Here is an 18,058-nt window from a genome sequence, read left to right as displayed (position 1 = left end):
GACTGCTGAATCCACAAAGGAATACCTTACACCACTTTAATTATTTTCAGTATACCACCAGTGGGCTTCTGAAGTTTTCCATATTTTTAAGAAGAGAAAAGTAACCATATTTCATGGCTCTGAAGATATGTAAACTGGAAAAGAACAAAGGTCACAACACCTGGTAAAATCCATTAGTCAGTAGATACCAGGTGCACATTTTGATTGTTAACAAAAAATATGCATTTTTGCTGAATATTTTTTATTAGATTCATACTAGCTAACAATTTCTGATGCTAATCCAAAATCTTCAAAATCAGGTATCTGTTAGCAGTTAAGACATTAAGTTTGTATCTTGGATTCTAAAAGACAGCAGCTCTGCCCCATGCCATACATATATCTTGTCTGTGTCAAGAACTATACCTTCTTCTGTAATTTTGAGTCTTTGTTCTTCATCTGGAGGTTTGGGTGGGGGCCCCACAGATGGAATTCTCCTTGGAAAGCTTTCTTCAACATAATCTGATGAATGTGTGGGTTGGCTAACTGCAGCCCAAGTATAAAGCTGGTCTTGCTGTGGTTATTAAAAAAAAAAAGTTGAGAAGTTCATATAGAAAGACAAGCTCAAAATATCAAAGCCTTTGTTTCCAACACAAATAGCTCAGTATCCACCCTACATCAAAGCAGATTTGGTTTTATGCTCTTCATCTGCTGACAAAAATTTAACATACATCTATATTAAAAGAATTTAATGTTTCAATTTTGGAATTACCTCTATCAACAATAGAAAATCTAATCTTTTAGTTATCTACAGCACAATTAGATGCTAGAATACAATTCAGCACTTTTCTGGAGCATGAGGAACTCTTTGCTACTTCTTTCCTTAGAGATAACAGGTTCTGTCTGTCATGATGGTACTACTTTACATATGGCTAGTTTATACGTTGGAGAAAAATATTTCAGTCCACTCTCTATGTAACCTTTTTACACCAAATGTACAAGCAAGGAAAAGGAGCAGGATTATTTCAGCATAAATTAAACTGAGATATTTATTCTTTGCAACCCTAGTTTTGTCAATTACATTTCCATATTCATAGAAAGGCAGCTAAAAAAGTGTGTTTGTTTTAGAATAAAATTTAAAAACAAAACAAAACAAAACCAGTTAAAGTATTCTCAATCCTCTGGGCCCAAATTAGATTATATCCTTATTACTCAATAGCTTTGAGTTTGATTCACTTATTAAAAGTAGGAGACATACAGACTGTCTGATGAAAACTAGCGTAAACTTATGCTTTAAGGCAACAGAAAGATTTTAGCTGACCACAATTCATGTAGTTATTCTTGTGACTCCCAGTATGCATCAACATGCACACCTTATGATTAAATCTTTATAATACTGTAAACTCTGCAGAGATCAAGCACAGCAACTGCATGAATATCCTAGTAACGGACCTGGAAATATGCAAATATTGTAGCAGAAAACTGGTGAAAAAAAAAAATCAAGTCACAGGATGAAAATACAGTCACACAGTAATACCTTCTTACAGAGATCATGTTTATTACAATTCATTCATGCTATTGCCTAAGTAAAACACTGGTAATATATATTTGTCCTGCTGCATATTTAATTTTTATATTAAAGCTTTTTTTTTTTTTTTTTTTAGATTTTACACAAAGACTAAACGTTGAAGAGACATGCAGGGGGGAGAACAAAATAATTTAACACTTTTTTGGGGATAATTGCTATTCCATGTGACTAAGCTTCTACTTGCCTAAAAAGAAATTGTGCCAAGAGTGATAATATTCTATTGAGAGCAACTTACTTACAACAGAAAAATGCTCGTTATAAAGTAAAAAGTTTTTGTTTACAGAGGGTGTCTCAAATAGTCAAGGTCAAAGGAAGCTCATAGATCTTTCCAGCATGCAAAACTTGGCAAAAATCCAGCCACATACACAGACCTTGAAGGTAACAGTAAATGGATAAGAAGCTTAATACAAAAATCACATCAGATTCTTTACACAGCACAACTCTCTGTTCCTTCAAAAGCCTATCCTTTTCCCATTACTGTGCTACTGCATTTGAACATCCAAACAGGCTTGATTAATGCAGTTCTTTCAGTGACTTAGTACTTTCCCTTTGCTTAACTCCAGCTTTTTAGAGGATATGCATTTTTGGGTTTCTGCCTAATTTCCAGTACTGTGGGGCTAAAAGGGAGAGGGAGAGTCATGCCTGTACACACTATGTAAAGAAAAAGAAAAGGTGCTGGATGTTGCTAATTGTCTTGTTTCTGCACCATCCAAATCTCAAAAACACAGAGGAAAATAAGATTCAAAAAAGTCATCCAGAGGTAAACCAGAAAAAAAAATGTTGCCCACCTTACTACCTTACGCAATCCAGGGAACACAGGGAAGAAGCAGCTCTACAGAGTGTTAGCTGGGTAAGCACAGTCAACTTTCAACAGGATTACATGTAGGGTTATAGGGTAATACAACAGAATACAACTGGCTGTAGATAATATTGACATAGCATGAATGAGGAAGATAAACATTTAAATTGTCCCTGGACATCATATTTCACCATGTCAGTTCTTGAAAGATATAGTACAATCATTTAACAACAAATTTTTGAAATATGATTAGTCTACATGAATTAAGATATATTAAAAAAATCATGGTATGTCTCAGAATTATTGTACAGATGGGATACATTATGAGAGTAATAACATATGAAGTACCTATGTTCTTGTCCATAGAATTTACAGCATATAAGCTATGAACAGTTAGACATTAGGACATCGCCCAACTCCATAACCAACTCCTAACCCAGCATGGGAGATTCGTTTGTGAATAAAAAATACAGTATTTTTTGGTTTGTGTTGTTTTTTGTTTTGGAATTCTTTTCATTCACTATTTAACAAACATTTAACATGGAATAGACTCATCATGTAACAGAAATTTACAGAGGTAAATGTAAACTTGAAAAATGCCTTGAAGAGACTTGCACTACAATCAAAATGTATCTGCATTCAACATATAAACAAAGTATTAAACAGCTATATTCAGATTACTTGCAAACTTACAAATATAATTTAAAATACGAAAAACCCTCATGACTGAAATGTAGTCTGGAGGTCTGGCCTTCAAGTTAATAGTCCATAAACTACACTTAAAATGGGAAAAGATTAACCCTGTCTCTACTTTTGTGCCCTTCAAGAGAGATGAATCATTTGATTCCTAATTCCTACTCACTGAAGATACTGTCCAAAATGTAATCCTCTACCTTTTGTCTTCAGCTCCTTATCACAGCTAATATACTAACCCATCTCTTTTTTCCTTTTCCAAATCTGATAGTGACATAAATTTGCATTATTATTAGAACATCTTGAAGAAAGTTATATGCAGCCAATTCTATGATGTTGAAGTACTACTCAAGCAAAAGAAACAAAATAATCCAAAGAAAAAAATCCAGATTAGCTTTTATCATTAATAATTGTAATATAAACATCCACAAGCCTGGATTTCCACATCCAACTTTTTCCCTTTAATCTTTTCATTTCAGAGGCAATTTTTACTAGATAACATTGTAAGTACAGCCAGTGAATACTCTTACCGTTATCAAGCCTTGAATACATCTGGAATTTCCACTTCATCATGCTCAGACTCCATTATTTAGTGTTTAAAGCACTTCTTTTTTGTGGGGGGGTGGTGGAAATCCTTGTAATGAATTATCCCAGTCTTATTTATTCGGACTCATTTCTGGGCAGACATTGAAAGCTTAAAGCTGAGTCCAGTGCACTAAACATGATGTCGAGTTCTCATTTCCACACATCCTTACACAGCACTTTCCACTGGTTCTTAAAACTGCAGAACATTCGCACACAGGCGAGGCAAACTGCCTGCAGGATCTGATGGTATCTAATCGATAGACATTTTACCACTTATAGATGTTAGTGTTTAGAACAGACTCAGAGTCAGGTCTGTATTTTAACTCACTGTCTTCCCAGCCAGCTCTCAGTAGGCACAAAGAATGGCTTTTTGTAACAAATTCTCATTCCCAGGTACCACAGTGTTACATTTCACATACTACATAGAATCACATAATACATTAGATATTAATTATGCTCCTTCACTGTTTGAACTAAAGATATGCTTTCCTGCTAATCTTTAAAGATAGAAGACAATGCTGTAAGCTACTCAAAGTAAGGGCCTCTAGCAAATGACGTGTAGAAAGAGGCTAGTGAGCCCAGAACTAGGGCCATGAGCTAGACCTGCAGCAAACATGAGAAGGCATACTGCTGGGCCTTAAGCTTTCAGAAAAGGGGTCATGCATTTTTCACAAAGAGAGACCAGGTTTGCTCCCCAGGCCACAGACTGAATTAGAGAATAGTATATCCCCCACTGTAGGAATATAATGTGCAACCTTGAGTGTATGCATTTGGCAGCTCTATTGCTCCTAGAGGTATGCAGGTAATACAACCTTCTGTGCAATGCCACTTCAGTGTTTAATCAACCATTTACCTGCTTCCAGTTCAAAGGACAAAGACAGCCATTGTGAGAAATGCTTAAAGAGGTACAAGAGATGGATCTGAAACAACAATAAACGTATAATCTGTCCAAACTGGTTGCAAAAGCATGAATTACCAATGTAAGAATCAAGGGGAAAAAATCTGACCAGAAGTATTTTGACAATTCACACAGCAAAAAAAAGAAAAAAAGAGTAGTCAGATCATGTGTGTTAAGATGGGAAAGGTAGGGCAGTACAGAAGCACACTGCTATCAGGAGTAGCCTCTGCGCTTCAGCTCAACGCAGCAGTAGATGGGGGAAGTGCATTACCAGTACCTCTAAATTTTCTTACACTAAAATGGATTAGTACTAAATTGCCTAATGGCTCCTGTGTTAAGCTATGATGGAATCAGACCCTTTCTTGCAGGGCATTTGTTTTCCAATAATAAACTTGAAATATTCTTCACTAGAACCCCAAACATTCAAAGTTATCCTGAAGAGGGTAGGACAGAAGTGTTGGCATGTCCGCAGATAGGTATAAATGGGCCAGGAGTAAACAGAGTGGTAGTTACAAGAAGGTTCCTACGCATCAAATCAGTCTGGATGTGGACAGACTTCTAATGGGAAGAGCTGAAGGAGTGGGGAGAGGAAAAAATATCACTACATTTAAGATGGAACTAGATAAACTCATAGAGGAATTACATTTTATGGTACTTGGGATAAGCAGGGGACAGACTCCATGGCTCAAAAGGTGTTTTCCAGCCTACAAGCTCCAAAGCACTTGTTCCATGTTTGTATATAGCTGCTTGTCATTTAGACTGTTTCAAGTGCATGGAAGGAATTTTTTTTTCCCATTCAGGAAGTTTAATCTTTCTAATATACTAAGTATACAACCTCTAAAATGAAAGCAAGCCAATTGCATGTTCCCACTGCATATAAATAGTTAACTGGACAAGAAAGGTTTTAGTTCGAGAAATTAGAGCCGAACTACCTCAAAATGCTCTTATCAGCAGGAGACTGTTTTATTTTAAGCAGCTTTCAAAATGAGGAAATCAATACTATCAAGAATAGGGAAAGTGGTTTATTTTTTGAGGAGAGGTCCAGTAACAAAGCTCTGTCTGACAACTGACAGAACCAGGACAGTGATTAAACATGGCTCTCAGCTTGTACTACCTTTGGCTGTACTAGCGAGCACAGATGCCTTCCAAGGCTGAAAAACAGCAAGTCAGTCATAATATTGTAATAAATGGCTGAAGTAGCACTTCATCCTCATGAACTATATTTGATGCATGAGCATTTTGAGTGATTTTTTTTTTTATTTTCTGAAAACGATATGCCTCAAAAATTCATTTAAAAACACTTCAAGAGTCAAAGAAACATGAAACATTTCTTTCCTACCAAATGACTTCAACCTCCTCAACAAAACAGAACAAACTTGCTTGATCCCATCAAACTTTGCTCAGGATTCAACATCATATCCTGAGGGTATGAGAGGCCAAGAGAGTCTGTAGTTAGGGCTGTCATGGGGAAAGGAAATCAGGAAATGGTATTTCAAATTTCTACATCATCTATCATTCAGTTGCAGAGTGGTTGTCTTGGTCTTCCTATTCACCAATAACTTCTACATTTAATATAGCTGAATAGGGTGAACTGGTGAGCTTACAACAAACTTGCCTTGGAAGATGGAACAGTGGCTAGCCTTCTATGAAACAGAATAATCTCAAGATCTAGCCTCTTTACACATCCAACTTGAACTCCCACTTGGAAGACCACATCCCAAGACCACTAGGTTATTAGCTGTTACTTAGACCACCTGATGGTGTGTCACAGAATCATAGAATAGGTTGGGTTGGAAGGGACCTTTAAAGGTCATCGAGTCCAAGCCCCCTGCAATGAGCAGGGACAGCTTCAACTAGATCAGGCTGCTCAGAGTTCCGTCCAATCTGACCTGGAGTGTTTCCAGGGATAGGGCACCTACCACCTCTCTGGGCAACCTGTGCCAATGTTTCACCACCCACATTGTGAAACATTTCTTCCTTAGATCAGTCGAAATCTGCCCTCTTTTAGTTTAAAACTATTTCCCCTTGTCCTATTGCAACAGGCCCTGCTCAAAAGTCTGTCCCCCAATTTCTGAGAAGCCCCCTTTAAGTACTGGAATGTTGCAAGAAGGTCTCCCTGGAGACCTCCTCTTCTCCAGGCTGAACAACCCCAACTCTCTCAGTCTTTTTTCACAGGAGAGGTGTTCCATCCCTCTGATCATTTTGGTGACCCTCCTTTGGGCCCGCTCCAACAGGTGGGATCTCCCCAGGGCAGAGTAGAGGGGTAGAATCACCTCCCTTGACCTGCTGGCCACACTGCTTTTGATGTAGCCCAGGCTACGGTTGGCCTTCTGGGCTGGAAGTGCACATTGCCAGCTCATGTCCAGCTTTTCATCCACCAGTACCACCAAGTCCTTCTTGGCAGGGCCGATCTCAATCCCTTCAGCCCCCAGCCTGTGTTGATACCAGAGGTTGTGCCCTGATCCAGGTGCAGGACCCTGCACTTGGCCTTGTTGAACCTCATGAAGTTCACACAGGCCTATTCCTCAAGCTTGCCCAGGTCCCTCTGGATGGCATCCTGTCCCTCAGGCATGCCAACCACACCACTCAGCTTGGTGTTGTCTGTAAGTTTGCTGACAGTGCACTTGATCCCACTGTGTCACTGATGAAGGTATTAGGACCAGTACTGGTCCCAGTACAGATCCCTGAGGGACACCACTCACCAAACAGTCTCCGTCTGGGTATAGAGCCGTTGATCACTACCTTCTGGATGCAACTATCCAACCAATTCCTCATCCACAAAACAGTCCACCCATCAAATCCATATCTCCCCAATTTAGAGAGAAGGATCTTGTAGGGGACTGTTTCAAAGGCCTTACAGAAGTCCAGATAGACAACATCAGGAGCTCTTCCCTTGACCACTGATGTGGTCACTCCATCATAGAAGGCCACTAGGTTGGTCAGGCAGGACTTGCCCTTGGTGAAGCCATGCTGGCCGTCTCAAATCACCTCCCTGTTTTACATGTGCTTTAGCATAGCTTCTGGGAGGATCTGTTCCATGATCTTCCCAGGCACTGAGGTGAGGCTGACAGGTAGGTAGTTCCCAGGGTCCTGTTTTCAATCCTTTTTAAAAATGTGTGCAATGTTTCCCTTTTTCCAGTCCCCAGAGACTTCACCTGACTGCCATGAACTTTTCAAATATGAAGAATGGCTGAGATCTCTCTCCACCACATATGATGGTGGTGAGATCCATCAGGTTCTCAGAAGAGAATCTGATCTTCTCTTACAGTGGGAGGGACTTCGCTCCTTCAGTCCCTGTCTTGCAGGCCATCCCCTCGAGAGGTGTGGGAAGAGACATTGCCAGTGAAGACTGAGGCAAAGTCCTTTCTCATTCACTCTCCCCAGAAATTCTAAGTTGAGGCAAGAAGCTTCTTCATCAGGAGTTGTTTTCAGTTACACTCACACAGTTCTGCAATAAGTTTGGATTCTGACAAATCTGTATTTTCCAAAGAAACCTGTTTCATTAGAAAATTCCTTTCACCTCTTTTCCATTTGAAAAGGTGATTATTACTACTGTAAAAAAATCCTCTTGAAAACACAGAGACATGCAATATATACAAATTCAACTCTCACTGTATTCTTAATTCCAAGCTAACTAAAAAGACATTGCGTTTTGACTACTATTCTTAGGAAAGTCCACTAATGTACAGAAAGTCATAAAATATAAAGATCTCTTGAGGTGACAGGGTGACCACCACCTTTACCCGATACACAATGATTCTGAAAATTTTAAACAGGTGGTGTAAACTTATCATCCAGTATGTGCCTCTTGAAGCAGTTCTTCAGAGTAACAAGCAGGTAAGCAATGTTCTCTGCAAAAAGCAGCATGAAAACCTAGGAACATCCTACATATAGAATACCTTAGTTGAAAGTGTATACTGTAGCATCACCACAAGTAAATGGAAAGGAGAATGAAAAAGAAAGAGAAGGTTAGAAGACTGCAGGGCCAGATGTAATGACCATAAAATAAGTATGCAATTAAAATTTTTTTTAAAAAAAGGAAGCAGGGAAACACCATAACCGGAATACTTCAGCCCAGTAATCATCCTACTGTTTCCATTTTACTACTCAGAAATATTCAGAGTTTCTCACCACAAAAGCCAAAGCGTCACAAAGTGTGATTGGGCAATGGAAAACAAAAAAAGAGACATGAGGGCTTTGATTTAGCCAAACGCAACTGCCATGGTAACCTACATGACAAACAAAGATTAAGACAACAGATTAACAATCTGTTTTCTCTGCTCTGTTCCACAATTTTCACTTGTTGACTTTTAAACTCTTATTTGTTACTGACCCCCAATATAGTGCTGTGACAAATTTCAAAAAAAGGAATTACATTCAGTCTTGCACATTTTATTCCTGAGCATTGAAAGTATGCTTGAAGAAATGCTGCATTGTTGCCAGCTTTGTGCTGGCAGTTTGGAAGGTAAGTTCTCCTATCTCAAGTCAATTCTTGCGAAACTTGCTCTTTGGAAACCGATCACTGGTATTTTTGCTTTCTGACTTATGAGAAAGGAGTCTGTCTGCAATCTGTTTAACTACTAATTTTCAGACTGGCATAAACAGTGCAAATAAATTAAAATTAGATAAAGTCTTCATGTCACTAACTCCTCTTAGAGCTGACCTGCAAAGTCCCACCATCTGCTACTGCTCAGCAGAAAGCAAGCAGTGCTTTATTTCCTTAAAAAGCATTTGCATCACCACAGGTGGCCAGAAGATAATAGGAAAACAGTAATTTTTACAGTATTTCCCATTTTTGCTGTCTGGCACTCTGCTTCCTTATGGAAGTGTTATTTCAGAAATGGACGACAACCTAGTCAGGCATCGTAACTATGAGTAGCACAAAGGGCAGTCCCTATCCCAAACTTTCAAACATGCCTATGTACAAAATTACATCATAACACAGTAAAGACAAACACCCTCCAGAAGATGTTCATTTAGCTGTTTCATTATAGAATATGCTAAAATAAGTTATAAATCAAGAAGGCATTAATGGCAGTACTCAACACAGTAACAGCATTCAATAAAAGCACTCAAAAAGTTGTAAAGAGAGCTAGCCAAATCAAAATGACCCCAGAAGTAAAGAAAGATGAAAGCTTAGCATGCATTTCAGACACATGGAAGAAGATATTTCTGGTTAGTGCCACATGAAAAGAGTAATTGTTGGATGCTTCAGTGTGCAATAGAGATTGAGTTCCCCAAACAAGAAGTATAGCATGGATAGAAAGATATGCTCAATTATCGTATCAAAAGCACTTACAAAATGATAATAGAAAGCCTCTATCACAAAGTCATTTAAGTTTACACTGAGAATTTAAGTGTTTTAAACCTAATGTTCAGAAACAACACAGAAAACTACTTGGAAAGCTTATCAGAAAAAAAAAAAGGAGAAATCTGCTATAAAAGGAAGAAAATGCTCATAGCTTAAGACTGCACAGAGTGAACTGGAAAATCTGAAATGGGAAGTCATAACTAGGGACTAGACATCCACAATGTGTAACAGTTGCAACTACTGGATTAAATGCAAACACCAAGTACAGTCAATATTTCTTAATAGCACAGTGAAGCTAAATAAAGTTGCCTTGCATTGATAGGAAAATGCCAGTCTCTTTTATTGGTGTATGAATAGCTTAAATTCCAATGCAAATGTGTATAACTTATACACATTACTGATGGCTCTCCAAAGATAACCATCTTCTAGTTTCTGTCATACATCATTAACAGAGGAGCTAAGCGGGAGATGACATGTCTACTTCTCAAAAATTGTGATCCTCCAACAGGTGGCTGCAAAACTTGCCAAAAATGCACTGTTTAGCCAGATCAGCTAGCTGTTTATTTTACTCTAAGAGGATAATATAACGAGATAACATGCTAAAAAATTGGCACTACAGATATACGATTATTTAATAACATGATAGTCATTTGGGATTGACTAACGCTTTCACAAAGCCTTAATTTCTTACGTATCATTCAGTCAGCAGATATTTTATTTTAAACTTTAGAAGCCTTCTTGAACAAGTCACAACTGTTAAAAAGGGAAAAACGTAAAAGGCAAGCAGGCAATAGTTATTCAAAAGGCAAGCAATTTTTTGGAGAACATTCTTTGAATAGGCTTTTGCTAATCTCTCTTTCTAAAAGTTGCACATTTACTTGCTCGACAACTTTAAAAAAAATTTTTTTTTAAACTTTTTTTTTTTAATAAAATACTAGCAGAAGAATGAAAGGCTGTAAAGATAGACTGACAAGTAAGAAGTCATGACATCCATGAGGCAATAATTAGCAGCCTCTCCAGGAGACGGGAAACTAGAAAAACGGGCATCATATTTCTAGACAGCGATCTGCATTGTACATTTATTTACTTTTTAAGATACTCTTTACATTATTAAAAGAGTAGGTAAGAGCTATAGCAAAATCTTCCACTGCTTCTCAACAGCAAACATCTTAAAAATCCCAACGCTGTCTACTGCTGTTACTTTTAAAGCTTTGTTCAACTTCTATTTTTCAGACTAATCTTTTATTCTGAGCATCTGCCACAATCTGTTTCAAAAGAAATAATTGATAAAATGGGCCAAAATGGAACATGAAAGTTTTCTCATAAGTTCTTAAAACAGTTTTAAAGTTTCTATCCTTTGGGCTATGACTTGAAATTTGGCAAAAAGGTCAGAGATACTTCAGGAACATGCCATTTCCAATCATCATTAAAATCTATCCAAAATCTGACCAAGTTATCAAGCCTCTGAAAACTTTACACCATCCTCAGCATAAATGTGATGACAGCTTCTAGTTCTCTGAAGACGTATGCTTTCATTGGATATTTGTTGGTCCTTCATGTTGTCCATATACTGACAAAGGAGTAAGTATCACATCCACAAAGCGTAAACTACACCAAAAATACAAGTGCTAAGAATTTAATTTAAACTGTCTTCCAGAAGCCTTTATAATACTAGCCCAAGAAACTAAGAGCTGCGAAAGTTGTATTTACTCTTAATGCATTGCTTAATTGCAGTCAGACAGTGTGGAAGAGAAAGAAATAGGATCCCATGAGAAAAGTAAAAGAGATTGTGTACAATTATTTAATGGGTTGAAGTAGAGGCCCACACTGAAGCCTGGAGTATCTTAGGAGAAAGAAAAAAACCCCCAGATTTTGAGTGTGTTGCTGAGAAAACAGACACAAGATGTGGACACACAGTTGTAAGACAGGGAGAACAAGATGTGACCACCAGGTATGAATAATAAAGATGACAATATAATCAGAGACTGCAATTGCAAACATTTCAAGACAGCAGAGTGTTCAGCATTAGCCATGTTAAATTAAATTCACTGGAGGTCATCCAGAAAAGGAGATCAGAGTGAACAGGACTTTTAAATAATCTGTTTATATTCATCTCAAGCCACGAGCAATAGATCAGACAGTGAACAAAACTTACTGAACTATTTTCATAAACTGTAACCTAACATCTTCAAAAAACAAAGTCTGTGGGACCACACTTAGGGAAAAGAGGAATAATGGATTTTATTCAACATTAAAAAAATATTAAGTTAAAGTTCAGAAATACATGGGACCTATCACAAAAGGAGAAAGGGAAGGATTCAAGGAAGGATTTAAGTGGAAAGAAGGTTAGCAATTCTGCAAAAAAACTTGCTAAATGAGTGACCTAAGAGACTTTATAAGAACCAGACTAAGACAAAAATCAAAACAACCAAACAAGTAACATTAAGCAACAAGCAAGCACCAGAGCTTATCGGGGAGGAAGGACAATGAGGTGGAAGACAATCCTGTGTGGGACCAAGACAGGGTTACAGGAGCTTTGTTGATGGCTGTTTCAAGTGGAGTGAAAAGGAGACCTGCCAAACAGGAGGCAATCCAGGAGTGAACTGGAGGCACATCTGATTGAATTGAGAGATGAAGAAAGAATATGGGACTGGCTGTGCTCCCAATTTTGGAGTAAAGTCAAAGATGATGTATCTCCTAACACTAGATAGACTAGCCTTAAGTAATACTTAAATTTCACCTAATTCCTCTGTCTTTGAAATCAATAGTTAGATCAACATTATAATCCTGTTCTAAATAACTAAAAAAAAAAACCCCCCAAAACCTAAATAAGAAAAAAGGCAAAGTACAGACATGGAGAGAAATGCAAGGAAGGACATGAATCACAGATATTACATGTCCTTTTTAAGTAATATACAGCATCACCATACATTTTTTCACACTAATTGTTAATTGTTTCATTTCCTTACACAACTGTTAACATTTATTTTCTGTAATATGTTTTATTTACTCACTCTAAGAAGCAAAATCAGCTAAGAGAAGCGCAATTTTGAAGTTCTCAGCCACTAGAGTTTATACTGCAAGTTCTAAACATTTTCACCCTTGTAGGGTATGTAATGAATAAACAGGTAGATGTTCCTGTACTGTGGTCACCAAGGCTGAAGCAGAAACATATTCCCAAACTCAATAGCAGCAGCTCTCACCTCTTTGTCATATGAAATTCAGTTGTTGAGATCCTAGTATTCAAGATTGATGTGCGCTCCTATGAAGTAGGATGCACTACTTTGTATGTACATACAGTACTCTGTATGTAGTTGCGTACACATACACAGGGCGTCACACCACTTCTAACGCAGTTTTACAGGAGCATAATCTATTTAGAAGACTTATACAGAAATATAGCAACAAAGCATTTGTGGCTTACTGATAGGCCAATTCAAATTAACACTCCTAAGACAGCAACATCTTAAATTGTTGACTTTGACACACTCTTCACATAGCACTAGGCTAGCCTACTCTCTTTTCAGAAAGTCCATCCTGTTGGTTATGGTCAATGAAGGATAATGAGAATAATTCTCTTACACAGACAAAGCATGGTATACCATTTAACAAAAGATCTTCTCCTGCTTTTTTCCAAACTTCTAATTTTATAAAATCTTTTTATAAATGAGGAGAAATTTTTTTAAAAAGAATATTGTATTTGATACTCTAAAGAAGAAGAGATTAGCTGAATATATGGTAAAACCGGGAGAACTGAAAATATTGCCAGATTGTTTTAAACAACCTGAAAAATAAGAAATATGTCTCTTCCAGTAACTTTATTGAGTATACTTAACCATAAACACTTTCAGATAGTGTGTGATTTTAAGTTGCCTGAATAACCTCGGTTCTATAGACACACTCTATTTTTCAATTAATTTCAAAAAACTGTTTGAAAATGTTTTAAACATCATTTTTTAAAACAAAACAAAACACATAAAGGTTGAATATTGTTGGAGGGACCATGGAATGATTTTGTAGATAAGCTAGGTTATCTAGGAAAGCTTGATTGTTTTAAGAATTCATCGGGCAAATTTACTCTACCCATTTTCCCTTCACCAGCTGGGTTAAAGTATTCTTTGGGAAAGATAAGAAAGATTTAAAAGAGTTAAAAAGACACATGTTCTCTCATATCTATGCCAATGATTTTTTGAGTATTTCTAATCAAGCTTCTGCTTAATGTGTAGAATAGGAATCATCTTAAATATACCAGTATTAAGGTATAGCAAGATATTAAGTAGATTAATTAATATTTGTATATTATTTTGAAGTTAATTAGTGAAGATAAAAACCCTGATTATCATCAGTTGCTTAAACAAGTACAAAGAAATGTCAAAGACAAAAATTAATGGCAAGGATCATAAAAATATGTTCACTGCAAAACTTCATGGGGTGTACAGTATCATAAAAAAGAAAGACAACCTAATGTTGAATTCATTATCCAAGAGGAAGGAAAAGCACGGTAGGCGATATCTATACCACAGTTTTGTAACAGTATGCAAACACCAGCAATAACTGCACACCGGCCAGATAGCCCAAAGGCACAGATAACACTGTAGCTGGAATGCCAGCAAATTTGCACTGACCCCTGTGCTATTTTGTATCAAAAGTCTTTTCAGAAGGAAAAAATTATCAACCATAGATATCCTGCTTGGGTTCTGTACAGTTTTGTGACATGTTGTTTTCTGTTGTTCTTTTAATTTATATTTTTGGTTAAGCGGCTATGGGACTGAAATGTTGTTAGTCCTATAGAGCGCTTTGATTCAAAGAAAAATACTTGATGAAAACAACATATAAAGAACAGTATAGCAGACTAAGATATGAGTTAAAAAGTTAAGAAATCAATTTATGGGAGAACCTTTTAAAACTTATGCTTACCTGGATATAAAAGTGTACACATCTCAGCGCAGAAAAATAGCTGGCCACTCTCATGTGGGCAATTTTCATTAAAAGGACTAACACTGCTCTCTCAGGACTGATGATCAATTGATATATCATGTCCCTCTTGGCAAAACAAACAAAGAATAACTTTTTCAGTACTTACATCAAATGTGGGTGTGCTTTGCTGGGCACTCCGATTACATGGTTCTCTGAAGCAGTCGGTGAATGGAAGCAAAAGACCCATTGCAATAATGCGAGAACATAGTTTTTCTGCTTCTTCTTGTGGTGCGTTTTCCTGCTGGCTGAAGAGCTTTTCCAGCAGAGTTCGTCCTGACAAGGTGATGACACAGATCAATAAGAATCTGTAGCTATCTACAGGACACACAAATCTTAAGGCATTAAAATGTGTATTGAAAAACTCAACTGTTAGGAGCAAAAATATGAAATAAAAAAAGAATTCTTGAGAAAACTATCTGAAAATGTCTTTAATATAAAATATTCCTATATAATAATTTGAACTGATCTGTAGACTGATTAAGATAGTCAAGAAAATATACATTATGTCTGCTGCACTGCAAGGTGGGAACAAAAACCAAGAGATGCTATTGTAGCATCAATTTCCTATTTATTTATATTATACAATTACCCTGATGGGAAAACCGAGATATGTCCAAGAAACAAAGTAACTTTTTTCCAAGGGTGTAACACAAAGTTATCACAGAATCAAGTGTCCCAAGTCTTGGAATAAGCCTTTGTTTTTTGAGTCATAAAATGATCACAGTCTTTAAGAAATTGTGCTTTATTTCTTTGGAGAAGCTCTCAATAAAAAAACAACAACAAAAAAAACCCCTGATAACTATTCTGTTTAAAATTGTATTTCATGCAGCTCCAGAGCACAGAGTGCTCCAAACCAAAATGCAGTGCCACAAGCAGCAATTCAGAGAAGGAAAACTTTTTGAAGAGTGAGAAAAATAGGTTTATTCCTATTACACAGCTAGATTTCATGACCAAAATATTTTCTTTGTTATCTCACCAGAATATGAAGGAGGGCATATGTTATAAAGTATGTAACAGGAGACAATGCTAGAGGTTTGCAAGACCTTTGTGCTGTGTGCAGTTAGCCAGAAAGAGATTACAAAAATTAGTTATATACACAGGCTGTAGTAAAATCTATATTGTAAGAATATTGCTTGATTAAACTCTAAAATGTCAAAAGATGCCAAAGTTCATATTTACAGGATATAAATAAAGATATGAAATAGATCTACTGGAAAAGAAAATGCAGACAGAGTAATAAAGTTAATTTCCTATGTTAATATGAACTAGCTGTGAATACAATTTACCAAATCAGTTTCTATAGTCTTTTTTTTGCACCCACTCACTGGAAGCCAAAGGTATTTTCCAGAAATAAAATAAACTGCATTAAGAAAGCATTTTAGTGTTATTTAAAGTAGTAATACTAACAACAACAATGTTTTTAAATACAAATGCAAGGTCTCTGTTTGAATGTTGATTTTATTCAAAATGTAAAATTTCCCAGGCTTTTTGAATATACTAAAAAGATTTTATTTTTTTTAAACATCTGGATGCAATTTGAAAAGGACATTGTAAGTGACATTTAGCCCAAAGTTTCGGTATTATTTTAACTTCATATGGCAATACAGGCTAAAATAAACAAAACATTGAAATGTTAGAAGTTATTTCTAAGATTTTCTTCTCCACATCTAAAGATCTGATAATTCTGAATTATTAGACCAAGTTTCCTAGTCTTTTATTAGAAACAATACAGTACATTCAAGGGGGTAAGCCAGGGGATAAACTTGTAAGACACACAAGTTTTGTTACATTTGCTGATTAGTTTGCCTCTATTCCTTCATTTCATCACCTATAAGGTGATGATAAACATAATTGCTTATTCAACATTTCCCTCTATTTAGCTAACGATACAGTTAAATCTTCAGTCCTTACTTAATTGAAGATGGGCTTTCTTACTGACTGTGATTTTTAACAGCAACCCACAGTTGCATCAATGTACAGCAATCACCCACATGAAGAAAGGCAACACTATAAAACCATGTAAGCTAAGTGCAAATAGTGAGCTATCTGCCAACAGAGGTTTTTGTGATTTTAGTAATTTTTCTTTGGGGTTGTAGTTGCCAATGCTTAGTGGTGCTGTAAAAAAAACCAAAAACACTAAACCCCCCCCTAGCTACTACCCTCTTACTACAGTAAATGGATTCTTCTAGCTATAAATACTGAGGTTAAGCTACATAAGCAAGTTTTAGAAAAAAATAAGAGTACAAGACTGGCATCACACTGACACCAAAGCACTAACAGGTAGCGTTTCTGGGGTAAAGCACATCATATTACCGTAGTATTGCCTTAAATCACTGAGTAAATTTTAACATGGAAAGTTGAGAGATTGCAAGTGATGAGGATGAATGGGGAAGTCAATGCTTTACATTTATTTAAAATGCACAGAAGAAAAAATAATAAGAAAATACACCAGAGGAAGAGCACTCTGCACACACACACATAAAATAGGACTATGCAGGAAAACTAAATATTTCTTCATGCTATATTAAATATTCAAATGTTATCATGACTTTTGACTGTCAGACTTGAGATTTTTTTTTTTTTCTTGGTCTGGATGTTTCAACATTTAAATGATCTTGTCATGTTTAGAGACTTTTCTCCTAGGCATCAAGAAGAATAACCCCCTCCTCCCCCCGTCCCCACTTTTTGCTTTAACCTAATTAACAGGAACAATACCTGTAAATGACAAAACAGGAAATGAGGCCTTTTCTTCCTTAATCCACTCATTCATTTGCTAATTTTTGTAGCAATTCTTAACAGTCTTGCTCAAGATCAAATACTATGTTCAGAACCTTAGTTGCCATTCGGTTGCAGTTTAGTTTGTATAGTAGTTGTTAACTATCATTGCTTAATGATTATTAACTATTGCCTAAACATACTTTAGCATTCAGTCAATATAGAATAAGTATATATGTAAAAATAGTCATTAATGAACTTAATTCCTCTTACTGTACTCTGCATTACTTACGTCATTTTGTTCGGATGAGCCTGAAGCATTCTCTCCAGTGTATTATCAGTTGTGGAATAAATAGGGTAGTAAAACTTATTTAACTATATTAGTTAGTACATTTTAACCTAAAAGAATCAAACATTTAACTCTAATTTTAGTATAATTAAACTGTCCTTTGCATCAAATACACATTGAGTCAAAAAAATAAAGGTTGTCAACACAAAGGTAATTATGTTTGGATA

At 36.5% G+C, this 18,058-nt stretch overlaps 1 protein-coding gene across 1 annotated transcript in view; it reads right to left on the bottom strand.

The window, feature by feature from the left end:
- FMN2 (formin 2) overlaps positions 1-18,058 on the bottom strand; it is a gene marked incomplete at its 3' end in the record, with an annotated part of 164,246 nt that overhangs the window by 128,486 nt on the left and 17,702 nt on the right. Inside the window, exons 2-3 of the mRNA XM_081997623.1 lie at positions 14,934-15,100; positions 403-550 (exon numbers count right to left, since the gene is read on the bottom strand). Of these exons, the coding sequence (XP_081853749.1) occupies positions 403-550; positions 14,934-15,100 (315 nt within the window). The remainder of the gene's footprint in view (positions 1-402; positions 551-14,933; positions 15,101-18,058) is intronic.

This window comes from Phaethon aethereus (genome assembly GCF_964289735.1).
Source record: "Phaethon aethereus genome assembly, chromosome: 3".
Classification (NCBI taxonomy): domain Eukaryota; kingdom Metazoa; phylum Chordata; class Aves; order Phaethontiformes; family Phaethontidae; genus Phaethon; species Phaethon aethereus.
The sequence above is the reverse complement of the archived record's forward strand: the minus strand, read 5'-3'. Positions and strand labels throughout refer to the sequence as shown.